The sequence below is a fragment of the Saimiri boliviensis genome, chromosome 3, assembly GCF_048565385.1.
Source record: "Saimiri boliviensis isolate mSaiBol1 chromosome 3, mSaiBol1.pri, whole genome shotgun sequence".
NCBI classification, from domain to species: domain Eukaryota; kingdom Metazoa; phylum Chordata; class Mammalia; order Primates; family Cebidae; genus Saimiri; species Saimiri boliviensis.
Window position 1 is genome coordinate 139,329,933 of NC_133451.1, and position 24,633 is coordinate 139,354,565.

General features: G+C 34.5%; 1 protein-coding gene and 1 pseudogene across 4 annotated transcripts in view; both read left to right on the forward strand.

Annotated features, from left to right (window-relative positions):
• The window catches only part of LRBA (LPS responsive beige-like anchor protein), a 746,578-nt gene that overhangs the window by 565,567 nt on the left and 156,378 nt on the right, over window positions 1-24,633 (forward strand). For all 4 annotated transcript variants that reach the window (XM_074396837.1, XM_074396836.1, XM_010338615.3 and 1 more), the window contains 2 exons: window positions 4,445-4,585; window positions 5,590-5,709. In XM_074396837.1, the coding sequence (XP_074252938.1) occupies window positions 4,445-4,585; window positions 5,590-5,709 (261 nt within the window). The remainder of the gene's footprint in view (window positions 1-4,444; window positions 4,586-5,589; window positions 5,710-24,633) is intronic.
• On the forward strand, window positions 14,837-24,626 carry LOC141584060 (endonuclease 8-like 2 pseudogene; annotated as a pseudogene).

The following is a 24,633-nucleotide window of genomic DNA, read 5'->3' on the forward strand; positions in this document are numbered from 1 at the left end:
AAAGTTTCATTTTGCATATCTTGTTTTGAAAGATATCATTACTATCTCATAAGCAGAATACTTATCACTCTACCACAGATATCAACTTTGCTATTTGTAAAATTATTAAAATATTCCAAATACAGTAATTTTTGGCTATTCATACCATTTTCAAGAATTTTAGTTTTTTAAAATTTGTCTTTCCTACTTTAAGTTTTTATTTCTATTTGTTTTGTTTTGCTTTTTTGAAACAGGGTGCCACCTGTCACCCAGGCTAAGTATAGTGGCATGATTACTCACTGTAGCCTCAACCTCCTGGGCTCAAGCGATCCTTCCAAGTAGCTGAAACTACAGGCACACACCACCATGGTCAGGTGATTTCTGATTTTTTTATAGAGACAGGATCTCACCATGTTGCCTAGGCTGGTCTTAAACTCCTAGGCTCAAGTGATCTTCCTGCTTCGGCCTTACAAAATGCTGGGATTACAGGCATGAGCCACCACACTTGGCTTTTATTTCTATTTTTAACATATTATTTTGTTGTTAGACCTAATACTCTAAATTTTAAATTATTCTATTCTATTTTACTTAAACTTATTTTTCACTCTATTTTGATTGAGGTCTTTTTCTTATTTTGTAGAATTAAGAAAACCTTCTGTAATTTATTTATTTGTTAGCCTTTTGTAGTGTTTAAATTTTTCTGGATTCTAAAGCTATTTGTGTTTACCTGAAATTATACCACTTTTTATATTCTCTAGTCAATACTTGTTTTTACTGATTTTTTTTCCAAGAAATTATGAGTGTTTTTAATGGCCAATCTTTTGAGTCACTTTCCTTTAAAATGCTGCTTTTTAAGAAAAATAATTTGTCAGGCTTGTTAAATTATACAGTAGGCTCTCTATAGGATGATGGTGCTGGCGTCTTCCCGAACTGACTTACAGTTGTGACTTAATACACTATGTAAGTAAGAGGAACCATCAGCATTTACTTTTAGTTCTTTTACAGAGATGAATAAACATCTTGAAATGCTGATTTAGACAATGTTTTAAAAATGCTATGGTGCACTTTGGTATATCACTGACTCTTGCTTAGTTAAATGTTTTGCAGCATTATAACATAGTTGAATTCAGCTCATCTTTTAAATCAGTTGTCAGAAAAATATGGGCTAGCATGGTAGAATGTATTAGCTCAATACATTGTCTCCATTTTATTATGAAGCTGCTGAGGAAGCTGTGATATACAGCACTGTCATTACAGATCTATTGTTAGGATGGTTCCACAGTCTTCTTTGCACTGCCATTAATTTATAGCAGTAAACAATATGTAGCCTTCCAACTGCAGCAAAGCAGAATCTTTTAATGAGGTGGATGTTATTACCACAATAAATCAGTGCTTTCGCGTAATGTATAATTCAATGTGTGTATTCCCACTGTAACTTCTCTGAGTAAGCTGATAGTGTATCATTGTCATTGCACAGCTCCACTGGTCTTTTTTTTTTTTTTTTTTTTTTAACTTTCTTTTATTTGAGGACTTCTTTTTTATATGCTTGCAAATAAATGTGGTATGTCTTGATAGCTGTCCTATAGCAGGCTTCAGAAACCACTGTAACAATAACAGCCAAAATCAATACTGTGGGTTCCACCAATATGGATCTCTGCAAGATGCCATTTTTTTTCAGATGCTAGTGAAATCAATCCTAATTGGTTTTAGCATTATATTCAAGAAACGTGATTCTATAACTATTGATTTTGGGGGTTACTCATTTGGAGAGTAATAAAAATAGGAGCAGATAAAGTGAATACTTAATATGCTGCAGAACCATACAAAAGGAGCATTGATTCTATTTTTAATTCATATAATTTGTCTTCTAGTGATTTTCTTTCTTTTCCCTTTTCTTTTGCATGGCTCATTCTTTAGGGGCAGCAACTAAAATACATTTAAAGGCATTTCAAATTGGTTCTGTAACAAAGAAAGAATCCTTGGAGTCAGCTCCATTCTTAACTGGCATATATTTAGTAAGTCAGATATGATTCTTTTGTAAAGAAACTAATGCTTTAAAAGATAGTATTTTGACTTTGTTTACTATGATGTAAAATGGTCAACTAAAGATTTTTAAAATTTTGCTTGTAAAGTAAAAAATGCCTTAAAATATAATAATATTTATTAAAACCAAGCTATTGAAAGAGAGTGATGCCAAAAATAAATAGCCTTGAAAAAATAATGAACAATTTAATAAAGGTTACCAAAATGATAAATTTAAGATGTTGCTTAAAATTATATAATGTGGGCTGGGCACGGTGGCTTATTACATGGTGGCTGTAATCCTAGCACTTTGGGAGGCTGAGGCAGGTGGATTACCTGAGGTCGGGAGTTTGAGACCCGCCTGACCAACATGGAGAAACCCCCTGTCTATTGAAAAAAAAAATTATATAATGTGAAAAGCAGTTTAAAAACTGGTTTGAACAGTATTTCTCAATACATCCATTTTAAACCAGTATTTTTGACTTACTTATTTTAACATTTTCTCCACAAATCATCAGATATTTTCTTTCTCTTATAAATAAGGAGTGATCAACTCAGAGGTGTTCATAAATGACATAAGGCTAAACACTGTTTTGTATCTTTTTTAAATAAAGTATTTATTTATTTAGAGATAGGGACTCTCTTTGTCACCCAGGATGGAGTACAGTGGCACGATCGTAGCTCACTGCAGGCTTTAAGGTGCCTGGGCTCCTGCAATTCTCCTACCTCAGCCTCCCAAGTAGCTGGGACTACAGGCACATGCCACTATGCCCAACTGATTTTTAAAGGTTTTGTAGAAACAAGATCTCATTATGTTGCACAGACTGCTCTTCAACTCCAGGACTCAAAGGATCTCCTCTTCGATCTCCCAAAGCACTGGGATTATAGGTGTGAACCACTGCACCTGGCCTCTGTATCTTATTAAAAGAAGTAATCTTATATATCATATCTTTTTCAGTGAATGGGTTCTTACATTTTGAATAAGGAATAGAGATTTTTCTAGAGATCAGAATGTTTTTAGAGAATGAATTATTACTTAAAGCAGTTGATCTTAACATTCTTTGAGCCTTAGACTCCTTTGAGACTCTCAAACGTATTCTCTATGTCTTTGTAAGGAAATGTACCTGCATATGCATAATCACACAGGATTTGGTGTGCTATTTAATGGATTTCATGTATTACCTAAATGACAGCAGCAGTAGCAAAAATAAATATACAGGTACCAACTAACATTTATTAAGCTTTATCTTATGCTGAGCAGTGGGCTAAAGGCAATTATTTCATTCAAACTCTTTTATCCAAATTCTAAAAGATTATCTTAAAAACCATAGTTAGCATTCATTGAATATTGTCAGTAATAGTTTGTTAGACTTTAATGTGCCTACTCATTTTTATCTTCCAAAACAACCTTCTGAATGAAGGTTATTCATTCCAGAGAGCTCAGGGTTTTTACCATGTTACTATACTGCTCTGGGACCTCTGCTATAAAGTACTATTTTCCAGTATATGCTCATAATCTGTCTACTAGTCTTTATTTTATATGTATAAAATAAAGAAAGAAGTTAGAGAATAAAACATTAAGTATGTAGGCATATTTTTATCCTCTAATTTCCTTTTTTATATAACATATGTTATATAAAATATTTATATTTTATATTTATTTATATTTGCTTGCATTAACTATATATATAAACTATATATTATATAACAATGTATATGTTATATAAAAAAGTGGATAAAATATATAATATTTTATAACATAAATAACTATATATTAACTATGTATTATATGTATTATATAACTATATATAGTTAATATATATAGTTAATGCAGGCATATAAAAACTCTAAGATATAACTAGAAATTTCTACCAGTGTGAGTGAAACATGCATTTGCACACATATTTTTATCCTCTGACTTCTGGTTTCACTCCCACTAGTAGAAATTTCTAGTTATATCTTAGTCGTGTTTTCCCATAGTTTCTTCCTTGTACTCTATCTCACCTTTCTCCCAGCTTTGTTTCATCCTCTTCTAAGAATCCATTATAAGTCAGTCCTTCAGCTTTAAGATTCTGTTTCTTGTTGTTGCTTCTAATTAACTAAATGAGGTTTTGTAGGTGCTTTCCAAAGTGGTGTATAGATGATACTCACCTCATGTAATTGTCTTTATGTGATGCTTGTTATGGGATGATTAAATACCTATGTTCCACAAAAACTAGATATATGGACAAATGATGGGTCTATCCATTCACTTATGTTGTGTTTAACTTGAATTGAAAAATAAATTTGCTTTTCTGTTTACCCCCGATATGATACTGTGTTGCAGCTTAAATAGTATATATTTTTAAAATTCACTTTTATACCTACCAGTAGGATATCATCAGGAGACATGAAGGATGATTACATTTGTGTATTCTTGGTTTTTTCCCCTCCCTTTTGGCAGCCAATAGGAGCTCTAAACCCAAAAAGAGCAGCATTCTTCGCAGAGCGTTATGAATCATGGGAAGATGATCAAGTTCCAAAGTTTCACTATGGTACTCATTACTCAACTGCAAGTTTTGTTCTTGCATGGCTACTAAGAATAGTAAGTTCAATTTGAATAATACACCTTGACTAAATAAGTGTTGTGAAGGATATGCAAAACTTAGAACTCATCAGCATCTTTTTTTGAATACTAAAAAAACCAGTTTAAATGATTAAAGTTATAATTATAAATATCTCTGTCTCTCATTTGGTTTGTATTGACTTAAAAGTGTTTCATCTGGAATTTTATGAACTTTTTTCTTAAATTTGCCTCTTCAGATGGCTACTATCTTACCAGATTATAAATTGTAGCATAGATTCTTTTAAAATGTAGTCTATTAAAATAAGAACTAAGTATGTTGTTACACAGACATGTATTTATGTATTTTGGAAAGTTGTCCCAAATGGAATAAGTTTGTTGGTAACACTGAGGCTGTCGTGTATTGATAATATATTGGTTAAACAAGAAATGTTTCCATGAAATTGAAAGGTGATTCATCTACTAGAAAGCAATTTCTTTGGGAAAGCATTAGCAGCACATCATTAATTAAAGCTTGTTAGAATGATACAGGCAGACATAAATCCTAGAAGTAATTTATAGTGCTTAGCTAATTTCAAGCAATTATCCACTAATATGTGTTTAAGTGTTCTTTAACTACGAGGAGGCTTTTAAATCTTCCAAACATTTTTCTTTTCTTAATCATAAATTAAATATTGAGCCATAACAATAGGAAAATTACATACTGGACTATTCTCTGTACTATGAAGAAAATACATCTAATTTATGCCTGCACAATATTAATAAATTATTCTTGGAAAGGAAGGCTACCTGAAGAAAATGTTGCAAACACCAAATTTTTGAAATATTTAGAAATAATTCTTTTGAGGGAAATATAACTTGAAAACATTAATTTAGTAATTTAGGTATGATTCTCATTTTCTACCTAGTTTATATTACTATCTAACGCCTATTAGTTATTAAAATATTTAGATCTAAGCCTCTATAAAAACTACATTTTTATGCATGAGGGAACAAGTGAATTTCTTTAATTGCTCTTTTTTTAGGAACCCTTTACAACATATTTCCTGAATTTGCAAGGAGGTAAATTTGATCATGCAGATCGAACTTTTTCATCAGTTTCCAGAGCTTGGCGAAATAGTCAGCGTGATACATCTGATATTAAGGTACAGAAATGTTTCGTTTTATAGTTGTTTTTGCCAGTGAATTACTTGTTGAATGAATGTTGAAAATCTTATCTGCTACCCTACATACAGCCCTGTTTACTAAAGATAAAACTCAGAAGATAAATCCTTGATTAAATGGCCAAGAATTATAACTGTCTATCTTGTCTTTCCTTGTCTTTCACTGTAAGTTCTTTTTTTTCGGGGGGAGGGGGGCAGGTGGGGATGGAGTTTTGCTCTGTCCTTCAGGTTGAAGTGCAGTGGTGTGATCTCGGCTCACTGCAACCTCTGTCTCCTGGATTCAAGTGATTCTCGTGCCTCAGCCTCCCAAGTAGCTGGGATTACAGGTATCTGCCACAATGCCTAGCTTTTTTTGGGGTCCTTTTTTTGAAGTAGAAAAAGGGTTTCACCATTTTGGCCAGGCTGATCTTAAACTCCTGACCTCAAGTGATCCACCTGCCTCAGCCACCCAAAGTGTTCAAAGTATTGGGATTACAGGCATGAGCCACTATGCCTGGCCTCTCCCTGTAAGTTCTAAGTGACTCTCTCTCCTCTGTCACAATCTGTCCCTCTTTTCTCTCTGTCTCTTGTTTTAGAGTGGTTTTTTTTTTTCCTTTCTCTTTAGAATCTTTTTTTTTTGAAGGAAATATATAGTGCATAGTGTGGATGTAAGGCAGCATGCATAATGGAATTTCAAACTTTTTTTTTTTGAGACAAGATCTCACTTTGTCACTCAGGTTAGAGGTGCAGCAGCACAATCACAGCTCACTATAGCCTCAACCTCAACCTTCCAGGCTCAAGTGATCCTCCCACCTCAGCCTCCTGAGTAGCTGGGACCACAGACATGTACCACCATGCTAGGCTAATTTTTTTATTTTTTGTAAAGATGGGATCTCCCTGTATTGCCCAGGCTGGCCTTGAACTCTCTTAAGTGATCTTCCTATCTCAGCCACCCAGAGCGCTGGGATTATAGGTATGAGCCACCATGCCTGACTGGAATTCCAAACTCAATGAATAAAATTATTATAGTATGAAAAATACCATGAGAAAAATCTCAGATGTAGATATTTAGATATCCTATGTAGCTATTCTTAAAATAATTGTGTTTTGCCTGCTGCTGGTTCTAATTGCATACTTGACTTTGCTTAGTAGAGTATTCCATTATTAATAAAGCAAAACATGAGTTCTATCTATATGCTCAAAGATAAAAAAAATCAAAAACTTTGCATAGTAGCTAATATAATCCTTACTAGAATTTTTCTTCTACCCTTAGAAGTACAGTCTTTTTTTTTTTTTACATGTCTCTTTCTGCAAGGTACTGTGTTAGATCTATTAAGCATGATGAGATACACCTGTAGTTTTCAAGTTCCTTATAGTTTCATGGAGATATATGACATACATAAATAATTATACCATATAGGAGAAATTAAGTGCCAGATGAGAAATATTGGAGTCAAAAGCAGAAAAGTTATACTTGTAATGTGTATGTTGCTATAGAGTACTTAAAAATCTTTTCAGTATAATGATAATTGCATCTTGATAATTGATAAAGTATCTTAGGTATGATACTTTAAAGTCTACATAATGTATTCACATCTTACTGTAGAGTACATTGCTTGTGTGAAAGATATTTTATTGAAGATACTATTGTATGCAAAAATATTGGAACATCTATCAGGGTTTTTGATCTCACAAATAATATACTCTGATATACTCTTGAAAAATATATATCATACTCTATAAGAATCATCAGTAAATAATTTGTCTAAACATCCATAAAAGTAATGAAAAAAGTAAATAAGAATAGTTAATATATTTGATAATTTTTGTTAACTGTTACCTCTAACCTCAAAGCTGTTTAATTACTTATATAACTCTTTTGAGAAATAATAACACAAATGAAAATATTGATAAGCCTGACCTTTTGTTATCACATTGAAGACTTATGTGTGAGTTTTTTAAGTTTCCAAATTTTTTTGTTAGTCATCTCTTGACCAAATTTTAACATAATTTGTAAGTTTGCCACTAGAAACATAAACAATAATTAACTCATGAATTTGAGTATTATTTTTTTCTGCTTTATAATAGCAGTAGTGGATATCTTTAGCTTTCTGCTTCTATCTTTCCTAGACATTCCTGTTCATTTGATGGACTGGAAGTAAATATGATGGACTGGAGATACATATGATAGATGCTAGTAGTTTTGTTTTCTCTTTTTCCTGAATCTCAGCCTTTTTCTGTCAAGATTCTTTAATTAGTTGGTGTCTGGTTTCATTTTCTCTAACAATTCTTTAAAATACCTTGCCTGTAAAAAAATAAAAAACAAACCTAAACAAAACAACTATAACATAAAAAAAATCACATGCTCTTCTTTACCTTTCTTCTTCCTTATTTTTCTTATTATTCTTGTTTCATAACAAATAATAAGGAGTCAATTCCAGCTCCCTCTTATGTTCCAAAGATAAGAGGAAGCTGTGTGTTTCATTATGTTTGGAAGAACAAAATTTTTTTTTTACAACTGACTTTGTGAAGCCTGCTGATATTTTTCCTCCATTGTGAATATTCTCCTCTTTCTCCACCCCCTATTCCCTAATATCTGTAGAATAGTAGATCAGTCATTGATAAATTACCTCCATTTTTATATCAGTAACCAACTAATTGGGGCCCTAAAACTCTGTGACTTTCAAATGCTTTGAAACTATATAATATAAGGTTGAATAGGCTATTTAAAGATCTTCCTGTTGGTTCGTCTTTCTAAAACAAGAGGGATTTAATCATGCCTCTGTTGTTGTTTTGATCCTGCTTCTTTTTAAAATATTACATTTTGACACCTTAGAAAGCACATTTAAATTATTACAATAAATAAAAATAAATGTATAAGAACATACTTAAATTACTGTAATAATGTAAATATTTCATTCAGCTATCACATTGTATTTCAGGTGGAATCATTATTAGTTATAATTGTCAACTTTCTTTGTATTGTCTTGCTGGAGTTCCTAGAAATACTAAAGAAATGTTAAACAGCAGAGAGGAGAGGGTGAAATATGATGGTGGGGTTGTAGGAATCATTTTATTGAGTGAATCCTAAAGCATACCTGCCTGATTAATATAGTATACATACTGTAAAATGTTTTTGTGAGATCTTCTCAAAATGAAATGTAAGGTATGTAGAAGATTTAAGTTTTTTTCAGAAAGAAAAAGTAAGAATAGGATAACATTTCTGGCAACTTAACTTTTACTGAGGGGGAGCTGTTACTTTAATATCTTAAAATTCATATTTCTTATATTTTGCCAATACTCAAAGAATACTATTACCAAAAATTGAGGTTATTCCTATGAATAATGGCTAAAATTGTTAATTCTTTTTATTTTAAAGAAGAAAGAGATCTTTTTTTTTAACTAAAACAATCTTTTATTTTTAGCACAATTTACTGTTTTTAAAGTTTTGCAGCTCATTTGTATTTCTCTGCATCATTGGTGATTCCATTTCAGATCAGACCTCTCAATGATGGTTTTTATTCCACCTGAAGAAGCAGATCAGTAGTGTTGATCAGTTCTCTAAGGAGGTTTACAGCTACTCTCTAAAGGAAATATAATATAAGCCACAAATATAAACCACCTGTGTAATAAAATTATCTTGTTGTATTTTTAAAAGTAAAATTGATTTTAATAATATATCTTAACCATATATATCTAAGATATTATTTCAGTATGTAATTAATATAAAATTATTAGGTATTTTACTTTTTTTGATACTAAGTCTTCCAGTGGTATTTTACTCTTAAGATATCTCTATTTACATGACACATCTGTGTTCAAAGTAGCCACACATTTTGAGTTCAGTAGCCATAATGGCTAGTGGCTGCTATATTGGGCAGTGCAAGTTTAGGGCATTGTTTTGGAATCACACCAAGGGATAGTTTGGGCTTATAGAAAGAATGCCTTCACCCTTTTCGAACAATGATGTTTCTGATGTATCCTTCATCTAAAAATGAACAGACAATTAGCAACAATCTATAATCTTGAAGACTTAAATAGAAAGTATTAAAATTGGGTTGGAGAATCATCACTGTGATCAATAATATTTTAAAATTCCCAGTAGATTCTGTGTTTTAAATCTTTAAAATTAACTTAAATTTAGAAACCGAGGTTCAGAATAGATTACTTTCTTCAGCCTGAACCTTGAATTATTATGCCCAAATTTTGTTTAACAAATTACCCAGACTCAAGAAGTTTAAATGAATTTAACTAGGCAAACATATCTAAATACTGGGCGGATATCTAAGCTTTTCTAGGCAATTTATTGTCATTGATTTTTCCCCCTACTCCTGAGGTAGCCTACTCATTTTAGATACCTTTAGTGTCAATAAATTCAGTCAATCTAACTTGCTGCAGTTTAAATTATTTTCTTTTTCTCCTGTAGAAATGATTACTACTCTATATTAGAACATGGAATCATAAACGTCATCCCGGTTCATTACTTTGGAATGGGGACAATAGTAAATGGATCTGAAATGGAGATTGTTGGAGAACCATACTTTTTTAGAAACCCTGAGTCTAACATAATATATTATTAAAATATAACCTGTACAAAAAAATCACACACATAGACACACACACAAAAAAAAGAATTAAAAAAAAATATACGAACTGTACAAAAGTAAATTAGATTAAAAAGTTTGGAGGAGTCCTGAGATATCATTTACTTTTAAAATGTTGTACTTTAATTTTGTTTATCCACTGTCAGACCCTGGTTGTGATGCAGCACCAAATATGACACAATTCTTGCCTTCAGTGGACTTTTGCATTAGAAGAGATACCTACAGTAAAACTAGTCCCGGCAATTTCATACATTAGTTACTCTGTGGGCTCATGGATACAGCATCTGAAATAAAGCGAAGGGAGAGGAAAGAGGAAATTCGGGACCAATCATGTGGGGCCTTCTGCTTTATGAATAAAGTGGTTGAACTTTATTCTGGGTGCAGTGGGGAGACTTTGGAGAATTTGAAGCAGAGAAGTGACATGAATAGATTTTGTGCTTTTAAGAGATCACCGTGATTAGTGTTGAAATATGTATTGCCCTTGTGTATGGCCCACAGTGGAGGTAGTCAGTGTTGTTAATTAGGCAAGGAGCAGTGAAGGCTTATATTCAGTAGTGGCAGTGGGGCTAGAGAAATGTGGATAAATTTAAGACATATTTAGAAGGTAACTGTTAGAATTTGGTAATTGATTTGTCTTGTAAAATGAGAGAGGAAGAGTGAAAGATTAAATTTGACTTGCATGTATATATGTAGCACAGAAGAAAGAGCAAGTTTTGTTAAGTCATAGATATTTAGCTCCCTACCTTCGAGAAGAAAACTACGAGAAATTAATTAAAATCCCCCAAAACACATGTGCTTAGGCCAGCATTTATTGGTTCCTTACTATATTTAATATATAGTAGAGAGCATTTAGGATTAAAAGAATAAGGTAAACATAGTTATTTAGTTAACATACCTCTCCAGATGAAAAAGACAGGCATATAAAAAATAATTTTTAGTACAAATTAGATAGTGATATAATAAGATATAAACAAAATTAAATTAATTCTGACTTGGGGAGACAAGATTGCAAGTGACTTCACAGAATAAGTGATTTTTGAGCTGTTATCTTAAGGGATGCAAAAGAGTCTAACAGACCTCCCACAATTATGTCTCTAGCCTGTATATTTCTCCTGATATCTGACTCCCTCCATGACATCTCCATTTGAATGTATAAACTGTATCTGAAATGTAACATGTTCAAAACTAAATTCCTGATCTTAATTTCTTCAAACCTGTTCTTACAGTCTTCCCCATATAGTAAATGGTTTCCTATTTGAGTATAAGCTGAAATCTTTGCAATGTAAGACCCTACACCACCTAACTCCCTTCCACAATCCTATTACCTCTTGAGCTCTTCTGTTTGCCATTTCATTCACTCTGTTCTACCTAAACAGGGCCTACTCAGTGTCCTTCAAATACTTTAAATACTTCAGCACCTTTGCTTTTCCTTTACCTTTCACCTGAGGCGTTTGTTTTAGTTACCTTTAAGAACTCATTCTTCATCCCTTTCAGGTTTTTGTTCAGATGTCACCTTCTCAGTAAGGTCTTCTCTCTCCTTCCTATTTAAAACTGTACCCCTTACCCATACACTTTTACTTACTCCCTGACTTCATTTTTCTTTATGTCACTCACCATCTGACATACGTATCTTATGCTTATTGATTTATTACGTCATATCCCACTTGAAATTAGCTTCGTGAGAGCCTGAATTTTTGACTGTTTTGCTCTTTCGTTTATACCTAGAACCTAGAATGGTGTTTGGAACATAGTGGATAGTAAATTAAATATGTATTACATTAATGACATGATGAAATGAGGAAGAGTGTTCTGAGCAAGGAAAGTGAAATGAACAAAGTTCAGAAAAGATGTTTGGCACATTGGGAAATGCTTATTGATCTGCTAATTGGTCTGATATTTTGGGTATGTAGGAAACATAGAAACAGTTTCTGAAAGGCAGTTGAGTCTAATATGAAGGCCTTTGGTAACAGTCTAAAAATGCTTGATTTAATTCTATAAGCCACTTCAGCAAGTTACAGGCAGATAATAGAGATGATTGGCTTTGCAATCTGCCTGATCTGTGTCACAGGTATTAAAGATATGCAAACAAATGAGCATTTGGTTGACTGAGGGACAGGAGGCCTAAAGCTTCTCTAAGAGCAACTGAAAGAGCCTGAGAAAAGTACAGAGGTAATTTGTGGAGAAACCCGGAAGGGTACTGCAAAATCCAAATGGATATATGTCCCGGATGTGGAGTGGGACTACTAATATCTCATTTTTTAGGATGGGATTTTCTGTCCACAAGAGAACTGGTAACTGGATGTCATATGCTGATCAGAAGTTGTTAATGATTCAGTTTTCTACATTTTTACAATTAATACAGATTGAGTTATTACTACTGTAGCTTTGCAAAAGAAAGTGGACATACCATCATTGGCTGAACCTTGGATTTTTCATTTAAAAACCTATTTTATAATGTAATTTGCATCATTGGTAGTGAATGTAAAATTTGTATTAAGTTATGAAGTTAGTAGGGTCAGTAAAGTATATTCTATATTTACAGTTAAGTAAATAGAATGTAAATCCTAACAGACAATATTCATTTAAAAATAAATGACTATGCAGTAATATTATATGAACTCATATATAATATAATATTTTAGCCTTAAAAGTTAACCCTTAGAAAGTTTTAAGTGTACATATATATGTTAAATAATAATACACTGTGGAGGTGATCATAGAATAGTTTTGTGGCTTGTGAGATTTGTAAAACATGAGACCTTTGACTTGCCCTCTATTACCTCAGAAATCCCAGAGGTCTGCAATCTGAAGATAAATTAGGTTTCTTTTTTCCCTTAGCAGCACATCTTCTGCCATGTTAATACATTCCATGGATGCTGATATCATCAGCATTAGGCCCATTTATAAGAAAGTGCTTAGCTACAGTTAATATAACATAATTTTTGGAAATGTACTTCTTAATGTATTTATTTTTTTAAAAACTTAAACTTTGATGAGTAATTTTGTTTTCTTAGTAAAAACAATTTTCATCCTGTTTTCAGACATCTTTTTAAAATAATTTAGAATTTATAAAAATGCTGAAAGAAAGTAAAATTAAAATCTTTTCTTTAGTCATGCGTTTGCATATTTTCAACTTAAGCGCCCCTTCCTATCTTCCCTCTCTCCCTCTATTTTTTGCCAGCCTCTCTTCTTTTCATCAGTGAGCCAAACTTTCTCAAATGTTAGTTTATCCTCGCTTTTATACATAACTTAAACATAACTTGTGATTTGTTAATTTAACCACATCTCTTTGGCCCTTGTTAATTTGACCACATCTCTTTGGCCCTTTTCCTCAAGTATCAGTAGGTTAAATGATGAACCTTTGTGCTAATTTGTTTCAGTATTGAAGTTTGTACTGTCTGCAATGAACTACATTTTGCTTACTGATAAAGATTACTTCAAACCCTGAATATTTTTCTTCTCATGCTATTTATATGCTATACAGGAAAATTAAAACCCTATTAAGATATTTGGAAGATATACATCTTTTCCAGAATTATAAAAATGCATACATATGTCAAGTGTGATTTGTTTTTTGACTGGAGATCTTATATTTTTTGTTCAACTAAAAATGTAGACTGTTCATTAATGTGTTCTTAGATACAGAGATGAGTGGTTCTTCTCCCATACTAAATATATATCTACCACTCCCTCCAGAAAGGTTTTAAGGTACACATTTTATTTGCACCTTCTGTTATGGCAGTTACAGCTTGCCTTTTGTTTGCATTGTTAATGTCCATTATTTCTTTCCAAATTATAATTTATTTGGAAATGGGTTCTGGAACAGCAAAAGGCCCAATGAAGATGTCCATTCAAACATGGAAGTCAAAAATGTGTTGAAAGCAAGAAAGAACCATCAATTATTGGGATATTTATCATAATATGAAGCATGTTAAGCCCTACTGTCATTGCTAATAAAAAAAAATATATGTTTTAAACATTGTAGTTATTTGGCAGGAACTATTAAGTCTCAAATATTTTTGTGGGCAGATATATTTTTAAAAGTAAGTTTTGTTAAGCATTCTTAGAATTACATTAAATGTTTATGATTGGGCATAATTCAGTGAATGACCTGTTGGCTTTAAGATTTGGGTAAGTTGAGTCTGTAATTTGGGATTTTTATCACATTATCCCATATGAGCCTCTCTGGTTTTGAAATGGCAATTGAGGTGAGTTAGGGTTACAGAAATTCAATTAATTTGAGTGCGTGTGACAGTAAGTTGAGTAGATGAGACTCAAACCCAATTATTCTTTCTATAATTATCATTTATCTATTGATTTGTAATCCATTATTTTTTCATTTTAATGCATTTGAAGTAACAGTTTTATAATATCTAAAACCACATAATATTTTTTGGGTTGATCTAGAAGGATTATAGATTATTTTTACTTTTCTAATTTTGAAAATGATTGTTTTTCTTTTACTGTAGGAAAAATAGCATTTTATCTACCAAATAATGAAAAACTAAATTTAAATGTCAACTTGAAAGTTTTCAGATATGCAGTTGATTTAAAATAACTATTATAAATTCAGTTCAGTGTATTGATCTTGAGTGAATTTTTTAAAGTTTTTATACTTGTGGGCTAACAAAATAAATACTTGAAAATTAAAAATGTATAATATAATATATTGTTCATCAACTCTTTTTTGTTAATTAAGAAAGCTTATTTTCAATTTTTATCATTTTTTTAGTGGTGTAAAGCTAACATTTTGCTTTCACATCTTTTTACTGTCAGTGTTCCTAAGCAGTGCAGCTTAAATTAGTTAACCTCTAATTTATCATGCTTCTATTTGAGTTGTCAGGATTTCATATATAGGAAGAATAAAATGAATATTTAATTTTAACTCTAAAGGAGCATCTTCATTTTTATTTCTGTTTTGATTATCTTGTTTATTTTTGGTTGATAGATTAGTAGTTGGCATGTTTGCCCCAATACATTGAAGTGGTAGGTTTAGTTCAGTACATAGAATTTGTGACTATTAAAAGAATTTGTGATTAATAGAATTTGTGACTATTAATCATACAGCCTGGCTGCAAAGGTCGTTCATATCAGTGGAAATTATACCTTAATAAAGAAAACTAAAGCATATGTGTGGTCACAACCAATCCTTGTCATTATGCCATGAAAGATTTGGGATTTGTGATCAAAGCAACAGGCTTATCCTGAACTGTGGTATAACCTCTGATTGAACCTTTCAAATTTTTATTTTAGGAGATGATACTCTAAATGTTGGCCATGTTACCTGCCTCTAAGACCTATCTACCTAATTAAGTGATAGAGATTAGAATTATTGTGAGCAAGCCAGAAGAAAATGTATACTGTAAATGTATCTGTCTTCTGTCAGTGTTGTTTACTTATCATTTTCCACTGATGTTTTAAAGAATTGCTGAACATGTGTTTTCTATCCAGAGCTGACTGTTCTGTTCTGATGAATATAAAACATACTTCACTTTGTAAATGTGCATTAAAAGTATTAGAAAGGCATAATCTTTGACTCTGTTACTACATTTCATCTGTCAAAAGAGATAATTTTGAACTGTAATATTTGGTATTGTATCAAGACATTGTTCTTAGAAAAATGCTTTTAGGATTAAAATGGAATTCTACTGTATTACTTAAATGTCATTGTCATCGACAGTAAGATTTTGGCTGTATGTATGCTTATTTATTTTGTTACATGTTGGTATATCTCAGTTGAGTTCAGCATGTTTATTTCATATTAAGAGAGTATTGAACTCTTATCACTGATGTATGCAGATTTTCTTGTGATGAGACTGCAATAGAATTTAAATACAGCACATCCTCAAATAATGTCATTTCATTCAATGTTTTGTTATAATGCTGATAAAAAATAATATCAATTCATGGCCAGGGCCACTGTCTGTTGGGTGTTCACAGATTCTCCCCATGTCTGTGTGGGTTTTTTCCAGGTACTCTGATTTCCTTTCACATTCCAAAGATGTTCCCATGTGGTGAATTGGCGTGTTTACATGGTTCCCTTCTGAGTGAGTGTGTGTGTTTGTGTGTGTGAGTGCTCCCTGCAATGAGATAGTACCTGGTGTCCTGTCCAAGGTGGGTTCCTGCCTTGCGCCGTGAATTGCCAGGGTAGGTATAGGCCACCTGCAACCCTGAAGTGGCATAATTAAGTAAATAATTATCTTGCTTGTTTTTATTAATCTTTCTTAGATGTTTATATAGCTCACATTTATTTCAGTATTTAATATTAGAAGAGTTTTGGGTCTCTATTTAGAAGTTTGGCGATGTTTTTGTGGCCACTGAAATATGCCATAGGAACCTAACTCATTTATATCAATTACTGGTGGTAAAATTGGTTTTGTTATATGTCATTTTATGAAATGTTGCAGTTTCCAAGAACCCATTGATGACAGTAAGTAAGGATTTCCTGTATATATGCTCATTCTCTTACTAATTTAATTGTGCTAATTTGATGTTCTTCATACTGTGTGTAAAATCTTCATAATCTGTCTCCTCAGTAGTAGTTTTTTAGAAATGCTTGTCATATTTTAAATTCACGCATAAAGTCCTCAATCTAATGGATCCTTCCATTTAGAGGGAGATACAAACAAGCAGTTTTAATACAGATTGATGAGTTCTGTGTTAGGGAAGTACAATGTATTACGATCTTTTCCCTAAAGCTTTGTCTGGCCACCCTTTTAGATATAACATTCTCATTTGAACTTCTGGAGTGCTAGTTGTTTTCACAACCTGTTTTCTCTTAAAAATATGTCATTTCACTCTTACTGATTTAGATCTGTATTTTATAGGGGGAAGACACTCATGTTTATGTATCCCAGACCCTAACACAGTTCTCTCTAAAGAATAAGAACTAACTTACAGGGCATTCCCTAAGGGGATGGAGCCCATGTGGGCCGTGATGCTGAGAAATCTCCCCTCAGAGCTGGAGCGGCTGTGTTGGCTGCACAGCGGTGCTAGGTCGGGCCAAGAGGCCTCCCATTCGGATCTGGGATGCCAGAAAGGCCGTTGGTGAGGAAATTTCACCATCTGGTCTCCCCCTTTGTGGGCCAGTGAGTGGTCAAGACGGGGCAAGAATAAGAAGCTACAGCCCATCAGCCTCCAGTGTCTGTGGCTCCAGGACACCCAGGTCTGTAGAAAGAAATTATTCCTTAGATTTGATCCAGATGGAGAAATGGGGCCCGCTGGCAACAGCCCATCACCAGAGCCTCCACAAAAGAAATGCAGAAGGAAGGGACTGTGGACCTAAAGCAGGCCCGGCAGCACAGCGGGCAGAAGACCCTATGGATCCTCATCAGAGCTTGTCCCCCAGGAAGAGGATGATTCTGAGTGTTTGGAGGGAGACACCCCTGCAGGAGATGCTGGGAGGTGGCTGCGTGTCAGCTTTGGTTTGTTTGGCAGTGTTTGGGTGAACAATTTCTCCAGAGCCAAGAAAGCCAACAAGAGGAGGGACTGGAGGGATCCTGCCCCTGGTGGGTCCTGCACTTTGGTGGTGGTGGCTTCCTGGCATTTTAAAATTGTCAGATGTCTTGGAGCTCTTTTCCAGCGATCACACCCACCTGTGACATCCTGTCTGAGAAGTTCTATGGAAGATAAACCTTGGAAGCTCTAGGCCAGGCTCAGCCTGTCTGCTCTACACTATTGGACCAGAGATCCTTTTCAGGGCTAGGGAACAACATTAAGAATGAAGTCTTGTGTAGAGCCGGGATCCATCCATCTCCTTTCTTTTGGTTAAGTCCTGAGTTCGTTCCTGGTGAGGCCCTGGTGGATCACGTGGTGGAGTTCAGTACTGCCTTGCTACAGGGCAAGTTCTGGGCAAACCGCAGCACAGACATGTCTACCAGAAAGAACAGTGGCCTCCTGGCTACCAGGTGATGAAGGAGGTGTTTGGGCCCCCAAGTGGGTTGTAGAGACTCACCTGATAGTGCCTACAGTGCCAGCCCCAGTTGTTGAAGGAGCGGGAGCAGCATCAATTCTCCTAAGGAACTCTGGGTGCTCTTCATGGAACCTTGCCCCTTGGGGAATCTGATGTCTAAGTGTCCAGATAGGAGGATGTGGGCAGGGACGGGGTACAGAAGATAGTGTGGGTCAGGGTGCTGATACTATAATATTCATCTCCCTGGAGTTATGTTGAAGGCAGAGTTCTCATAGGGTTAGATGTTCCTTTTCTAGTTCAGTTAATTCTTCCTATTGAATTGCATCATTGTGAAAGATGAGAAAAATCATGATAATGGGTAAGGGGAAAACCTCCTGGAAGGTAATGGGACAAGGAAAAAGAAAGCCTGTGGGAAATGGCTGTGCTCCTAACATGGCTTTGCAGATGATGTGGGGTTTTTTTGGTTTTTGTTTTGAGACAGGGTCTTGTCTCCCAGGCTAGGGTGCAGTAGCATGATCTCAGCTCAATGTAGCCTAGCCCTCCCAGATTTAAGCAGTCCTCACCTCAGCCTCCAGAGTAGCTGGGACTTCAGGCATGTGCCATGATGTCTGGCTGATTTTTGTTTATTTTTTACAGAGATGAGGTCTTGCCATGTTGGCCAAGCTGGTCTTGAATGCCTGCACTCAAGCGATCCTCCCATCTTGGCCTCCCAAAATGTTGGAACTATAGGTGTGAACCATCACGCCTGGCCAGCTCCTGTATTTTTTTTTTTGGTTTCGCAACTTTAGTTGATTTTAAGGCCCTCCATTTTGGAAAGCAGGAAAAGAGGTTTTTTTTTTGTTTTGTTTTGTTTTGTTTTTTCTTGTTCCCCTGGAGGATCCAGGGATAAGGATAGAGTGGCCTGAGAGCAGTGCTTGGATTCAGCCTCCTGCTGGACACAGACACCAAGAGGCTGGTTAGAGCAGGGAGCTGTGCCTTTCTGGGGTGCCCAGTGATCTGTTGAGAAACGCTGCTTGTTTACTTCCTAAGTTAGTGTATTTGTGACTCTGGATATGTTGAACAATTCAGGAATCAAGGGCTGTGGAGAAACTCCCTCAGGTTGTTGGCAAACAGGTAAATGAAGCTAGGACAGTGACATGAAAAAAAAGCTCTCTGTTAAAAAAAAGAAAGAGTAAGAACTAAATAAATGTGGTTTCTTTTTTGTGATAATGATGTGATATATCACCCTTCATTTCTACCTAAGGTTTGAATCATATAATTGAGGGGTTTTATAAGTTTGATTCTTTTCATAAAAAATAACATTTACATTCTGTTTGTATTTCTGCCCATACTGAATTCATTCTGCATTTTGTGTGTGTATATATATTTTTATATATTAATATATACATAAATAAATGTATACATATATGTATATGTTATATACTTATATGTATTATATATGTGTATTTTGTTTTTGAGACGGGGTCTTGTGCTGTCACCCAGGCTGGAGTGCAGTAGTGTGAACACGGCTCACTGCAGCCTCCTGGGCTCAAGCAGTCTTCCCACATCAGCCTCTCGAATAGCTGGGACTACAGGCACAGGTCCATGCCACCATACCCAGCTAAATTTTTTAATTTTTTTATAGAGACAGGTCTTGCCATGTTGCTCAGGCTGGTCTTGAACTCCTGGAAATAAGCCATCCTTCTCTTTTGGCCTCCCAAAGTGGTGGGATTAGAGGCCTGAGCCATGGTGCCTGGACTAGAAACATATTATCATGGCTGGGCTTGGAGGCTCATTCCTGTAATCCCAGCACTTTGGGAGGCCGAGGTGGGCGGATCACCTGAGGGTAAGAGTTTGAGACCAGCCTGGCCAACATGGTGAAACCTCATCTCTACTAAAAATTAGTCAGGTATGGTGGTGAGTGCCTGTAATCTCAGCTACTCAGGAGGCTGAAACATAAGAATCACTTAAACCCAGGAGGCATTGGTTGCAGTGGACCAAGATCACACCAGTGCACTCTAGCCTGGGTGACAGAGTGAGATTCCATCTCAAAAAAAAGAAAGAAAGAAAAGAAAGAAATACATTATCAGTTAATATATCGCTAACTTTTCACCATTACTGAAATAGAGATAAAATTATAACCACCAACTCAAGTGTACAAGAAATATCCTAATTTGAAGTCAGCCCTTCCTCATATTAGGCTGGTGAGAAATTCCTTCATAGTTATTAGACGGGTAGGGCAGGGACCTTCTTTTCTCAAGGCATTTAAATGAGAATCTAGGCTTATGTATACCTAGAAAATTGACCTTCACATCATTAGTCCATCATCTTCTTCATTAGTCATATTTTTATTGTCTAAGATACACATGATCTTTTGGAGGCAGGCAGCTCTACCGATTATACCAAGTTAGTGTTAGAAAATATTTGCTGATACCAAAAGCCCTGATGCCAAGGGACTAGCTTCCCTATATGCACCATGCATGGGGCCACATGTACAGGAGGCAGATTGTTCTCCATGAAAGGGCATTTGATTGAGAGAAAGAATGGAAGCTAAAATCCAGCCTGTACTTACTCCGTTTCCCAAACTGAATTCTCTTAGGGCCTCATTAGCCTAGAAGTGTTGCCTTTTTCTAATTCACATAGAGGAACTGTATAGGCATATAGTCACCTTCTCATCATTCCCCATCCTCTGGATTCCTGCCTAACCTCTTCATCCCTTCTCCTTTCCTCCAGGCTGGGGGGAGGTCGGGAGCTAACCATAGATTTTGGAAACTTGCTTACCTACTCTGTAAAAAAATTATGCCTCTTTCTTCTTTGGCTTCTCTGTCTAAAAATACTAACATTTGACTCTTCCTTCACCTGGGTACATCGTATACTCTCTGTTTGCTTAGAGTTTCACACCAGAAAAGAAGATGCCTTCAAGAGGCCTCTGCTCTGGACCCTGCAAATGTTCTTGAGACAGGAAATGCCTGACCACTCTTAAAATTGAGGTGAAGGAAGTGAGAGGAGAAAAATAGAGTGAAATGCAAATTCATATCTTGATAAATTTCAAGTGAAATGTTGAAAGCTTAATTTTTTAATTTTTAGCGTTTAAATTTTAATTTTGATATATGTTTACGATGCTTTTTGCACAAAATTTACATAAAGTGTTTCCTTAGAAAATCACAGATAAAATCCATAGTAATTAAATGGAAATTTATGAGTTATTACCTCCTTCCCAGCATGATAGAAATTATGTAGCTGAAAGACTCAAAAGTTTGAAATTACTTTCTTCATATCACTAATTAAAAAAATATGGTTTGTGGGGTCGGGCGCGGTGGCTCAAGCCTGTAATCCCAGCACTTTGGGATGCCGAGGTGGGTGGATCACGAGGTCAAGAGATCGAGACCATCCTGGTCAACATGGTGAAACCCCGTCTCTACTAAAAATACAAAACATTAGCTGGGCATGGTGGCGCGTGCCTGTAATCCCAGCTACTCAGGAGGTTGAGGCAGGAGAATTGCCTGAACCCAGGAGGCGGAGGTTGTGGTGAGCGGAGATTGCGCCATTGCACTCCAGCCTGGGTAACGAGTGAATCTCCGTCTCAAAAAAAATAAATAAATAAAAATTATGGTTTGTTTTATGGGTGGTTTGGCTCCATTTAATTTCTAGTTAAATTAATTGAATTTATATTTAGGTTAAGGTGTCAATACTAAAGTAACATAATAATTCATAATAAATTTGTATTTAAAAATAAATTGGTCCAGGAACAAAATATGTTTTTCGGAAGAGCTTGGAGCCAGTAGCTTAAGACCAACCTAAGCAACATAGTCAGACTCCATCACTGCAAAATATTTAAAAATTAGCCAGACATGGTGGTGTATTCCTATAGTCCTTGCTACTTGAGAGGCTGAGGTGGAAAGATTGAGTGACGTTTGAGGTTGTAGTGAGCTATGATTGTGCCACTACCAGCCTACGTGACAGAGTGAGAGACACCCTGTCTCTTAACCAGGAGAAAGTAAAAAAACAGAACTTGTGGAGAATATTTGTTTTCAGCAAATGAATTTTTTGTCAATTTGTTGAGTAACCTGAATAAAATAATAGATGTAGAACATATGGACAAATATACAAAATCATAATATTTTGGTGCTATATATTAGAAAGATTGAAAACTTCATTTTTGTGGCAATTGCTATGAAATGTCATTTGTTCCTTCTGCTTTCTCAAATTAGTGTTGGTAAGAGTACTATTTTTGTATATTTTTACTCTGCATTATGCATCTCTGATTTACGATAGAAGTGACTAATTTCCCAAATTTTAAAACTCTGAAGAAAACTAGCACTTAAAATTCAGGCATTAAAATTATTTTGTTTTGAATCTAGGAGAATTATAAAACAAGAGTATGGTGGGTATAATCGGCAAAAGAGGGACAATCAGTATCTTCTAATCATTACAGGATGTCAATGGGGGTGGAAGTGGACAGCGGGTATCACTGAAATGAGAATAATTAGTATTTAAGTAAGCAAATGCTGCTTTTGATTGCCAATGAACAAGGAAAGCATGTTCCTCCCTCTTTATTGTAAAACAAGGCCTGACAATAGTAACATTCATCTTCAATAGCACAAGTACTATGAAGTGAAAATAAGTATTTTGGTAAAATTTGTCAGAGTTGGAAATTAATTAAATACACACTTCAGCAAATTAATACTAGAAAAATTTTAAGTGATTTATTGGGATAAATCACAACATTACAAAAATTCTCTTTGGATTAATTTTATTTATATAACAATTGCTATATGGAGAGAGATAAATATCTTGTACATATGAAAGGTATAGTTATTCAGGCGAACCAGTTGTTTTCTTATTGTGAAAGTGCTAAAAGTTTATATTTAGAGGTTTTTTCCCTTGTTTAAAAAAATCACTTTGTATGTATGTTAAAAACTTACATTTAAAATATTTAGCACTGTATATACTCTATAAGTAGAACCCAGGCTTATTTGATAACTAAGGACACAGGCTTTCTAGTTAAACAAGTCCTGATCCAACTTCCATATTTATAATATATCAACTGTTAACCTTGGACAAAATACTTTTTTGAACCTTATTTCACTTTTTAAGTGGAAATGATTGATACTTTACCTTGGAAAGTGTTTTTGAGATTAAATGTAATATGGTTTATTAAGAGTTTATTCATTTATGGTATGAGAGTATGACTCATACTGTACAATAAGCATTAGCTCAAAAAAATTGGATATGTCTTTTTGCTGCAGAAAATAACACACATCTGTCTTTTTGCCTTTTGTCCATTAGAATTATATGCCTTGTTTTTAAAGATGAGAATCTTAAAATTTTTGTGTGATTATAGTCTAATTGTATTTATAGCTGAGCTTTAAACAAGATCTTTTTTAAAGAGATTGTTCAGTTTAAATGCTTTTTAAGTCTAATGGCCAGGTAGTTGTCAGCCATTTGGAGGGAGAACAAGCTGATTTCTGCCTTGCTTAGTTAATTATTGTGATTGTAAACAAAGGATGTAGAATTCAAAGTCAGACAACATTTCACATGGATGATGGAGGTGATAATAGCTTAATTCCTGCTGGATTTTTTTTCCCTGCTCTGGCGAGTTCATTCTGACCTTGTCCAAAATCTGATGACCTCCCTATTTTACTCAACTGTTTGGAAAGCCAGGCCTGCCATAGCTGGCCCTGAGGGGATATCTGAAAGACCACTGAACCACTGACCCATGTCAAGACTGGATTTTAAGTCTGATCTTCAGAGCCTCTGAAATAGTTATATATGGAGTTTATTACACACAAAAGGCTAAACAGCTGCATTTTTCTGCTTATTAAATGTTGTTATTAAAGTCACATATTGAATTTACTCTGTTTCTCATGCAAGTCATTTTCTAGACCAATTATAAATTTTGATCTTTTGTCAGAGTTGGTATCTTTAAACTTGGCTGTTTTGAAGCGTGAGGAAAATGTACTGATAAACCATGGCTAAAATGTAATAAATTATCTTTCTGGTTTATGAAGAGACCAAGGCATTGGCATTTTAATGCTTATAAAGATTTGGGGGTTTTCTGGCAAGAATTCCATATACCTCATAAAAAGTCTAGTTAGGTTGTCATTATTGTCACAGCATGGTAATTTCTGTTTATATCTTGTCAAACCTCAGTTATTACTCAAATATTTCTATTTAAGAGTTTTGAGGTTATGAGACATGTCATGAAGGAAAGCCTATGAGATGTATTTATACCAGTAAGATGTTATTTAAATTGGGTTTGGATAGGATCTGTCTGCCTTATGAGAAACTGTGACAGGGCTATGATATTCAAAGAAAAAAAATTTCACTGTGTTTATTTTGTTCTTCTGAAGAATAGAAAATGATCAGGTTCTTTTTTTGAATATCTAGTCAGTATCCTACCGTTTATATCATGTTGTCTTTTATTTTTAT